A 12,019-nucleotide genomic window follows, 5' to 3' on the forward strand; every position below is an offset into this window, starting at 1 on the left:
GTATTAGTTTATATTTTTATTTTATTTTGAACTGGGCCCAATTTATTCTATTATTTTTTCATCAGGATAGCATCAAGCACTTTAAAAAATATTACTATCCAATTAATATAATTATGTGGTGTGATGACCCGAAAATTTCTGATCAAATTTAAACTTAATCTTTGTATGATTAACATTTCCGACACGATAAGCAAAGTCTGTAATATTGATTCTCAAAATTTTTGAACTAATGTTATATATTCAGTTAACCTTTGACTATTGACCAACGATTCATGAACATCTATTTGAAAATAGATATATATATATATATATATATATATATATATATATATATATATATATATATATATATATATATATATATATATATATATATATATATATATTGGAATATTAATTATTCATAAATAACTTGCAATGTGTATTTAAAAACTGATTTATGTATATTAAAAAGATATATACATATATATAATTTCAAGTTATTTAGTAAACGATAGTAACATTTGTTTATTGATTCGATTGATATTTAGATAAGTTAACTAAAGCGTTTAAGATGAACCAGTAAAACACTAATTTGCTACAGTATTTTCAAATTGCTACAGTACCCAAAATGCTATAGTATTTTCGAAAATCACTATTTGCTACAGTGAAATTGACTTGCTGCATTGAATTGTTACAGTAAAAATTAACTTTGCTACAGTAAAACACTATTTCAAAATAAAAATGTATGTATTATATGTTAACAAATAGCGAGACGATGTTTTATAAAAGTAAATGACCAAAACACTCAAATGTATAAGTTATACCTCGAGTGTATAGTTTATGGATGATTTAAGACTATATTTTGACAAAGGTACGATTCACGAAACGTAAAGTACAAGTTTTCTCAGTATACGATAGGACGTTCGAAAAACCGGAACCGGGACATAAGTCAAGTGATGACGTACGACTTATCGGAATAAAAATTACAAGTCAACTATGCACGTGAATTTAATATAATATATAATTAATTATATAAATTATATATTATAAATATAATATAAATAAATATGTCGACAAGAGTCATGACAAAATCATATGTGAGCTGGAAAAGCTTCCCATGCGATCGCATGGGAATTACACTGTCCAGCCATGCGATTGCATGGCAACCCTGGACAGGCCACATCTATAAAAGCCGATCATTTCTGGTTCTGAATTCATTTAAATTACTCCGTAAGTATTTATTTTATTATTATTATTATTATTGTTATTATTATTATTATTATTATTATTATTATTATTATTATTATTATTATTATTATTATTATTATTATTATTATTATTATTATTATTATTAATCTTATTATTAATCTTATTATTATTATTATTATTATTATTATTATTATTATTATTATTATTATTATTATTATTATTATTATTATTATTATTATTAGTAATATTAGTGTTATTAGTAATATTATACATAAAATACTACGACGAGGTCTTGAGCGTGTCACTTTCAAAATGGTTTTCAAACGGGATAGAGCTAAGAAAATTATGAGTTATTGCCAAGGAGGTTATGGGTAATGTTCGGGGGTATATTTGTGAATCAAACCTAGTGTTTATTATCTCCGTTACTTTTACGTACTATCCTACAATATTGAATCTCAATATTGATACGTAAGCACTCATATTTTATCTTTTATATATTAATTGTGTATCCATGTCTAGTGCTCGAGTATATATATTTATACATACGTGTATGCTAAATTTAGTCGTTAAACAGTTTATAATAGATCACGAATTAAATACATATATTACTGGTAAAAGGTATATGATATACATGTTTTTGGAAAGCTGGTGAAAAATCAATAACTTTTCATTTAGATATCGAATAGTTTCGATGAACGGATTAAAAGATATGATCAACTGAATTATAATTGACGTTAATTGAAATTGCTTTTGAATCTGCAATTAATATTTAAACAACTTGGTTGTAAGATTGATAAATTGAATTTTTGAGTATTACCAACCGAGTAAATGAATCCTTATATAAGATACGTCTCGTTTTGTTGAACTATTGTCAAAATTGACTTTTTGAAACAACTTTGGATAACTTTTGTATGTCGATCTCGAGCATTAGGATTGTGATACACTATGACCTGACCTAACTTGATAGACATTTATTGACCAACATATGTTATCTAGGTTGAGATCTACGGTTATTTGGTAATCCGTGTTTCGGTCACATTTTGGTGAACGACTTTATATGCTGCTAAGGTGAGTTTCATTTGCTCCCTTTTTAATTGCTTTTGCAATCTATATTTTTGGGCTGAGAATACATGCACTTTATTTTAAACGCAATGGATACAAGTACATACTAAATTCTACACTGAGTTTGAACCGAAAATCCCTTAGCTTTGGTAACTAGTAACTGCCGGTTATAAGAACTGGTGGGCGCGAGTAGTAGTATATGCATCCATAGGGCTTGATATCCCCGTTCGAGCTAGAGCACTAGCCTTTTAACGGACGTGTGCTATTTGAGAAACGTACACGTTGGTTTGCGTGTATTATTAAGATGATTATACAAAGGGTATAAATTATATATACGTTAAGTTTAGTTAACAGGGTGCTCAATTTCGTAGAATATTTTGATAAACGTTTCTGGATGAAACAACTGAAATCTTGTGATCCACCTTTATATACAGATTATACGAAACATTAAAACTATGAACTCACCAACCTTTGTGTTGACACTTGTTAGCATGTTTATTCTCAGGTTTCCTAGAAGTCTTGTGACGATCGCTCCAAATTCATATGGACGAACACGTCATTCATTGATTTCATTGCGAGGTATTTGACCTCTATATGATACGTTTCGTAAGCATTGCATTCTTTGAAAAGGCACACCTTAAATGAATATTTAAATCAAAGGTTTTCGACATCTGATGATTTTTACATATAGACAATCACCATAAATAATAGTTTACAACAGTATTTCCGTTGACAATGCAGTCAAAATAAGATACATGGTGATGATTTGGTGAATGCACCGTTTCCTTGAAAAATATGTCATGTAAGACTCCATGCACATAGCTTGTCTAACATCTAAGCAAACAGCGAAAGACTTCTAGGAAACCTGAGAATAAACATGCTAACAAGCGTCAACACAAAGGTTGGTGAGTTCATAGTTTTAATATTGCGCATAATCTGTATATAAAGGTGGATCACAAGATTTCAGTTGTTCAATCCAGAAACGTTTATCAAAATATTCTACGAAATTGAGCACCCTGGTAACTAAACTTAACGTATATATAATTTGTACCCTTTGTATAATCATCTTAATAATACACGCAAACTAACATGTACGCTTCTCAAATAGCATACGTCCGTTAAAAGGCTAGTGCTCTAGCTCGGACGGGGATATCAAGCCCTATGGATCCATATACTACTACTCGCGCCCACCAGTTCTTATAACTGGCAGTTAACAGTTACCAAAGCTAAGGGATTTTCGGTTCAAACTTAGTGTAGAATTTAGTATGTACTTGTATCCATTGCGTTTAAAATAAAGTGCATGTATTCTCAGCCCAAAAATATATATTGCAAAAGCAATTAAAAAGGGATCAATGAAACTCACACATATAAATATAGTATTTTCAGTATTTATAAACAGTCGCATGTATTCTCAGTCCAAAAATATACTGAGTAAAAGGGATCATATGAAACTCACCTTAGCAGCATATAAAGTCGTTCATCAAAATGTGACCGAAACACGGATTACCAAATAACCGTAGATTTCAACGTATCAATATTGAGATTCAATATTGTAGGATAGTACGTAGAAGTAACGAATAAATCAGAAACAGATATGCTCGAGCTTTTATAGGTGTGGCCTGAATTCAGACCCCATGCGAAATGGTTCTGAAGGCCATTTGCCATGCGGTCGCATGGCCCGTTTTTCCAGCTCACAGATTTTTGTAATTTAGCTCGTCGACATAATTTAATATAATATATATAATATATTTAATTTATATAATTAATTATATATTATATTAAATTCACATGCATCGTTGACTTGTAATTTTTGTTCCGATAAGTCGTACGTTGTCACTCGACTTATGTCCCGGTTTCGATTTTTCGAATGCCCTTTCGTACGCTGAGAAAACTAGTACTTCTCGTTTCGTGAATCGTACCTTTGTCAAAATATAGTCTTAAATCATCCATAAACTATACCACTCGAGGTATAACTTATACATTTGAGTGTTTTGGTCATTTACTTCTATAAATCATCGTCTCGCTATTTGTTAATATATAATACATACAGTTTCATTTTGAAATAGTGTTTTACTGTAGCAAAGTCAATTCTTACTGTAGCAATTCACTGTAGCAAAGTCAATTTCACTGTAACAAATAGTGATTTTTGAAAGCATTTTGGGTACTGTAGCAATTTGAAAATACTGTAGCAAATTAGTGTTTTACTGGTTCATCTTAAATGCTTTAGTTAACTTATCTAAATATCAATCGAATCAATAAACGAATGTTAATATCGTTTACTAAATAACTTGAAATTATATATATGTATATATCTTTTTAATATACATAAATCAGTTTTTAAATACACATTGCAAGTTATTTATGAATAATTAATATTCCAATTTATATATATATATATATATATATATATATATATATATATATATATATATATATATATATATATATATATATATATATATATATATATATATATATATTTTCAAATAGATGTTCATGAATCGTTAGTCAATAGTCAAAGGTTAACTGAATATATAACATTAGTTCAAAAATTTTGAGAATCAATATTACAGACTTTGCTTATCGTGTCGGAAATGTTAATCATAAAAAGATTAAGTTTAAATTTGATCGGAAATTTCCGGGTCATCACAAGTCTTCCGCTGTTTGCTTAGATGTTAGACAAGCTATGTGCATGGAGTCTTACATGACATATTTTTCAAGGAAACGTTGCATTCACCAAATCATCATCATGTATCTTATTTTGACTGCATTGTCAACGGAAGTACTGTTGTAAACTATTATTTATGGTGATTGTCTATATGTAGAAATCATCAGATGTCGAAAACTTTTGATTTAAATATTCATTTATGGTGTGCCTTTTCAAAAGAATGCAATGATTACAAAACGTATCATATAGAGGTCAAATACCTCGCAATGAAATCGATGAATGACGTGTTCGTCCATATGGATTTGGAGCGATCGTCACATGTGGTTACAACTAATTTAAGGATTTTATTATAAAAAATTCAGATTGTTATTATAAAAAACAAAGCAGTTACAAATTAGGTGGTTCCCAAAAAAAAAGCTATAGTAACATTGCTACAGTGATTGCTACAAGTGTTTTTGGCGAGGTGGTGAGATATGATTGGTACCCATTTACACTAATTATTATATAGTATAATTATTATAAAAGTCTACAGTTAAATTAGGAAATTCTAAAAATGAATACCGGACATATTAATAGAAATTTACAATTAATTTAAGAAATTAAAAAAAAATATTAATAATAAATATGTATAAATGGGACGGAAGGGTGTAGATAAAAAAATCGGTTACTATGTCAATCATCCGTACAAAGTCATATTACTTGGTGGTCTTGATTAAGTTAAACATAATTATATTGATTGTCAAACTTTGTCTCTATCATAAAATTCAATCAAATCACCTCACCTCTCTCACCTTCTTCCCTACCAAATCTGAAAAACATCTCCAAAATCCATTTGTTCTACTTGTTCTTCAATCCATGTTTTTCAATCTCATACAACCATGAACAAAAATAACAAGAAAAAGTCATCTTGTTCAATCATCTTTTTCTTCTTCATCATTACCCTTCAATATTTACAAACATCCGCCATGGATTTCATCATCAACTCATTCAACTCTTCTTCAATCTCACTTTATGGCAACGCTTCAATTCAATCCAATATTCTCACACTCACTAACTCAACCCCAGTTCAAATTGGTAGAGCTCTTTACCCAACAAAAATCCCAGCAAAATCTTCAAATTCAGTCCTTCCATTTTCAACTTCTTTCATTTTCACCATGGTACCTACAAAAAATATTCTTCCGGGTCACGGTTTAGTGTTTATATTCACTCCGGTCACCGGGATTCAAAACACGGCTGCTGCTCAAAATCTTGGACTTTTTAGTAGACCTGTTGATGGGAATTCAAGTAATCATGTTTTTGGTGTTGAATTTGATGTTTTTAGAAATGAAGAATTTAAGGATATTAATGATAATCATGTTGGTATTGATCTAAATTCTTTAACTTCTGTTAATTCGACTGAAGCTGGATATTATGATGATTTAAATAATGGTGTGTTTAGGACTTTAAAGCTTAATAATGCTAGAAATTATCAAGTTTGGATTGATTATAGAGATTTTGTGATTAATGTAAGTATGGCTATTGTTGGTGTAAAGAAGCCTATTAGGAGTTTGATTAGTGTTCCTTTGAATCTTAGTGATGTTTTTGAGGATGAAATGTTTATAGGATTTACTGCTGCAACTGGTGCATTGACTCAAAGTCATAAGATTTTAAGTTGGAGTTTTAGTAACTCGAATTTTTCGTTGAGTAATGGGTTGATTACTAATGGGCTGCCTTCATTTGTGCTTCCTAGTGACCCGATTTATAAGTCGACAGGTTTTATTGTTGGTTTGAGTTTAGGCGTGGTGTTTGTTGTGGTTTGTTTTGGTGTGATCGGGTTTGTTTGGATTAAGAGAAAGAGGAGGTTAGCGAAAGAAAAGGCCGATATGGAAGATTGGGAATTGGAGTATTGGCCTCATCGAATTCCGTTTCAAGAAATTGAGTTGGCAACGAAGAACTTTAGTGATGAAAATGTGATTGGAATAGGTGGTAACGGGAAGGTTTATAAAGGGGTTGTTGGTGGTGTAGAAATTGCGGTAAAACGGATCAATCATGATAATGATGATGGAACGCGCGAGTTTTTGGCTGAGGTTTCGAGTCTTGGAAGGCTAAAGCATAAGAATTTAGTTGGGTTAAGAGGATGGTGCAAGAAAGAAAAGGGTAGTTTGATCTTGGTATATGATTATATGGAAAATGGGAGTTTGGATAAATTGTTGTTTGATTCGAAGGATGGTATCAAGATCTTGAATTTCGACGTTAGGATGAAAATCTTGAAAGATGTCGCAAATGGGATTTTTTATTTACATGAAGGGTGGGAATCGAAGGTTTTACATAGAGATATTAAGTCAAGCAATGTGTTACTTGATAAGGAGATGAATGCAAAGTTGGGTGATTTTGGGCTAGCCCGTATGCACCAACATGGTCAAGTGGCTACTACAACTCGGGTGGTAGGAACCGCAGGGTACCTAGCACCCGAGGTGATTAGAACGGGCCGGGCCTCAACCCAAACGGACGTTTTTAGTTTTGGGATTTTAATTCTTGAAGTTATGTGTGGAAAAAGACCAATAAAAGAAGGAAGCATCCCATTGGTCAATTGGGTAACCGAAATGATGCAAAATGACAAACTTGTTTATGCTGTAGATGAAAGGCTAACTGGCACCGATGGGCTTGACCCTGAAGAGGTCGAAATGGTGCTACATATGGGACTACTCTGCGCGCACCCGGATGCAAAGTCAAGACCAACAATGAGACAAGTGGTTAAGGCATTAGAATTGAGAAACAAGAATGAAGTAGATGATGTTGAGGGGGATGATATGGATGTTTATTTGCTTGAAACAATGAAGTCACAAGATTTGTGGTCACAATATGCTCAAACATTAATTTCAGGATCATCATATTTTAATTCACATCCAACATTTGGGGAGGTTAGAAATGGGATTTCATCTTCTATATCACTTACATTATCTGATGTTGGAGAGGGGAGATGAATTTGAAATTGTATAGAAACAGTTGGATACATAGATTACTTGAAAAAGATTGTTTTTTGGATGGTTTTGTGATTTGGGTTTTGTCTATTTCAGGGTCTTGGGAAGGTTGAAAGTTAAAATATGGATCATTAAGACCAATACTTTGTTTTTGTTTTGATGACAAAGGAGATAGGTGAGATTTTATTTTATTTTATTCTTTATTTGTTTGTATTTAATCAATGTTATTTGTATTCTGTTCTGTTATTATGTATAGAAGATAGAAAGAATAGAATAGATGTGCAGATTAGATAGGTAAGATTAGAAACATATAAAATGAAGGGATGTATTCCTGAGTACATTTCTTGTCTATCAAGATATAGTGTTTTCTTTAGACTAGGACTCAACAATTTGTCCATATTAAACACCAGTATTAGAAACGACTTTCGACTCTCATGAAATTGGATAAAAGAGGTATCGACTTGCACTCGTTCTTTGTCCTCTTTGTGATAATTTGGTGGAAAATGTAGAACACTCCCTTTTTGAATGTGACCATGTGAAAATCATTTGGAGCAAGGTTCTTAGTTGGTGGGGTTTGATAGTAATACATCTTTAAATTATGTATCCGGTTTTAATCTTGATGCAAATGTAACACTATCGGATATTGGTGTGAAGATATGGCAAACGGTTAAGTGGACGTGTACGTATCTTGTGTGGAAAAACCGGAATGAAGAGATTTTCAAAGACAAATTATGGAATCCTCCGGTTGCTTTAAATAACATTCAAGTTGTGAGCTATGATTGGATTGCGAGAAGATGCAAGCGCATTAATATCGATTGGCATAATTGGCTCCACAACTCAATTAGCTTTTGTTTGTGACGTAATATTTTAGTTGCGAGTAGTGATGTACTGATTTAGTTGTGAGATTAGGATACATCCTCTTTTGTTTATATGCGTGAGGGCTGGTTTCCAACAATTATTCTTGTTTTTTTTTAACGGTAAAAATTGTAAATATAATTAAAACACGCTCCCTAGCAAGGCGCTAAGGGAGAATTACAAAGGACTAGAAAGCCATAAGTTCCAATTAGAAACTAAATGACTTCTATTTTTAATCCAACAAAAAGAAAGTAATCTAATAAAATCAAAAAGACTATTTCTACAACAAAACGAATCGTTAAAAACAATGCCGTTTCTAAATCTCCAAATCGCCCATAATAGAGTGGAAACAATTGCAACAATCCGTTTCTTTTTTGTATCCGGTAAGTGAACGCCCTCGATCCAACTCATAAAAGTGTCCCAAGAAGAGAAAGATGGCATGCCACAATTTAACCAAACACGCACCTTTGACCAAAGATCCAACGTCATCTGGCACTCGAAGAACAAATGGTCGCTAGACTCGATACCATTAGAACAAACCGGGCACACTACAGAATCAATATCAATACCTTTCGCGGACAAATTCCAACGAACCGGTAGCGAATTTAACCTGAACCGCCACAAAAAAAACGTTAACTTTCCTCGGAACGAACTTAAACCAACATGTTTTGACTGCTGAAGAAGGAAGCATTTTAAGATCGATATGTTCACGTGCAGTTTTTATCGTGTATCTCCCATCCGTACTCAGGGAGCAATTCCAGGAATCAATACGGTCCGAAATGTGAAAGGAGGAGATAGCATTCAGCATATCTTCGAGCATTTGGTAGTTACGTCCTCCATTAATTTGTCTAGACCAAGTCCAATGCCACGTTATATGATACGAGTGCATGGACAAACCGATTGAGTCCCTCAATCTCAGCTTGTTTAGCCATGCCTGGAATCTGATACCACATAACGTAGTTGAAGGATCGATGGCAAAAACAATAGAGATAAATAAATTGTTAAACCATCACGGTTTAACGAAAGAACCTTCCCGGTTCAAGATAACCAAAAACCTTCACGGTTTAAACTTTATTAACTCACAATATATCAAAACTAACTGAAGCTAACCTATCCTTCCCTATATATAATCAAAGAAAATGATAAAATAAAGGATAAGAACAAATAAATAGATAAGGCAACAAATTGAAATTTAAATATAACTTGGACTAGGAATTTGGTCGCTTTTGTTTTTCCCCACGTGCATTCTTGTACATTGTAAATTTAAGTTATATATATTATATTATTCTGCTTTAAAAAAAATCAATGAAAATAAAAATATGGTGTAAATGTTACGGAGTAGATGGCTAGTGAAATTTAGGCCCTTTGTCAAATGGTCTTTCATCTTATCTTTGTGCACAAAGGCCATTCATATTGTTAACTCATAACCTTATCAAAACTAAATTAAATGTATGTGGTCAATAAATATTACTGTAATAATTTTAATAAAATGTGATAATAATAATAATAATAATAATAATTAATATTAATATAATAATAATAATAACTAGTTGTGGGGCCCTCGCTTCGCGCCGGGGACTCCGTTTTGAATGCGAGTTAAAAAAAAAAAGTTTTGATCTATTTTGTAAAAAAGAATTTTTTTCGACATCCAACATTGAAGGGTTGTTCCTTTTGTGAAAGTTGCTTCTTTTAGCGTTCGTTTTTTTTTAAAAAAAAAAAGTTAGTTGATCTATTTTGTAAAAAAGAATGTTTTTCATCTTTTGGTCATTGAAGGGTTGTTCATTTTATGAAAGTTGCCTCCTTTATCGTTGAAAAAAAAAAAGTTAGTTGATTTTTTTGGTAAAAAAGAATTTTTTTCGACATCTTTTGGTAACATTGAAGGGTTGGTTCTTTTATGATAGTTCCTTCTTTTATCGTTGGAGACCAAAAAAAGTAAAATGACGAAAATACCCTTGTTACTATTGATAAATAGTGCTACAAGATTTTGGTGTGCAATTTGTGAAGGGTTGGAAGTTTACTATTCATTTTGGCTATGTTCATTTTATGAAAGTTGCCTCCTTTATCGTTGAAAAAAAAAAAGTTAGTTGATTTTTTTGGTAAAAAAGAATTTTTTTCGACATCTTTTGGTAACATTGAAGGGTTGGTTCTTTTATGATAGTTCCTTCTTGTATCGTTGGAGACCAAAAAAAGTAAAATGACGAAAATACCCTTGTTACTATTGATAAATAGTGCTACAAGATTTTGGTGTGCAATTTGTGAAGGGTTGGAAGTTTACTATTCATTTTGGCTATGCCATTTAGATATATAGGGTAATAATAATAATAATAATAATAATAATAATAATAATAATAAAATTGACGGCTTTGGTTTGTAAGTCAATGATTCCGTATTTCCATATTATAGTTAAAGAATTATAGTTTAAACAAATGTGGATACGTGTTTGGTTAAGTTACATAAAAAAAACAAATTTCAAATTTGTGTTGGGCTAAATAATGATGCTATCATTGTAAATTTGGATATATTATATAATTATCTACTCCCTGTTGATCATGAAAAGCGCGCTTTCACAAAACAGGCGACCAGTATAATTACATCATTTTTGGCACATCTTACATGCTAATGGATGGCATACACGTTTTTTTTTTTTTTTTTTTAACAGTAGTATGAGATCATTCAAGAAGTACTTAACCATTCACACGTTCATCTCTCACAGTTGCATAACTCGCCTTCAACTGCTGATCAGGAGGAAACCGGCCCGGTTTAATCCGAGGGCATGGGCGCTAAAACCCCCTCCCCTACTGCCTCGCAACGCGATGTGCGAAAGGCACCTTTGGGTGGAATTTAAGGATAAATGGGCAACCTTGTGTGAAATGTTGCACCCACGGGAGTCCAACTCCCGACCTATCGCTAAGAGATGCAGACCACTACCACATGAGCTACAATAGAAGATTATAAGTGTTTTTAGTATTCGTAAGCAATCTCTTTATCCGTCAACAGAGATATGAAGGACTTTCTCTAATCTTGGAATGTTTCACTCGGGGAGGAGAAATGACTTCTCTCTATTTTAGGAAAGAGGAAGGATTGTCTACGTCTCACTTCCCCCATATTCCACACACGTGGGACTAGGATATGTTGTTTTTGTTGTTTCACTATGTTGGTCATATCTTTCCATACAGACTTCGATTTAGTTGATTTAAAAGTCAAAACATTTGTAACTTTAAGAGCTATAATATTAATATTCTTTTTTTTAAAAACACTTAAATTAACATAATAGTGATCTTGG

General features: G+C 32.0%; 1 protein-coding gene across 2 annotated transcripts; it reads left to right on the top strand.

Moving 5' to 3' along the window:
* The first annotated feature begins 5,716 nt into the window (after positions 1–5,716).
* LOC139861880 (L-type lectin-domain containing receptor kinase VII.1) lies at positions 5,717–8,688 on the top strand. Of its 2 annotated transcripts, XR_011763986.1 has the most exons (3): positions 5,717–7,821; positions 7,978–8,056; positions 8,536–8,688. XR_011763986.1 is itself a non-coding variant. In XM_071850406.1 (2 exons), the coding sequence occupies exons 1-2, from the start codon at positions 5,800–5,802 to the stop codon at positions 7,999–8,001; spliced, it is 2,046 nt and encodes a 681-aa protein (XP_071706507.1). In that variant the 5' UTR covers positions 5,717–5,799; the 3' UTR covers positions 8,002–8,174. The 2 variants fall into 2 exon arrangements, 1 of the variants encoding a protein (XP_071706507.1); XM_071850406.1 differs by lacking the exon at positions 8,536–8,688 and having other exon boundaries at positions 7,978–8,174.
* The last annotated feature ends 3,331 nt before the right edge of the window (positions 8,689–12,019 follow it).

This window comes from Rutidosis leptorrhynchoides, chromosome 8 (assembly GCF_046630445.1).
Source record: "Rutidosis leptorrhynchoides isolate AG116_Rl617_1_P2 chromosome 8, CSIRO_AGI_Rlap_v1, whole genome shotgun sequence".
Classification (NCBI taxonomy): Eukaryota; Viridiplantae; Streptophyta; class Magnoliopsida; order Asterales; family Asteraceae; genus Rutidosis; species Rutidosis leptorrhynchoides.

Excerpts from the sequence above, each read along its gene's own strand:
- LOC139861880 (XM_071850406.1), top strand. The coding sequence starts at position 5,800 with ATGAACAAAAATAACAAGAAAAAGTCATCTTGTTCAATCATCTTTTTC. Across the intron at positions 7,822-7,977 it reads CACATCCAACATTTGGGGAG|GGTCTTGGGAAGGTTGAAAG; the intron begins GTTAGAAATGGG and ends TGTCTATTTCAG.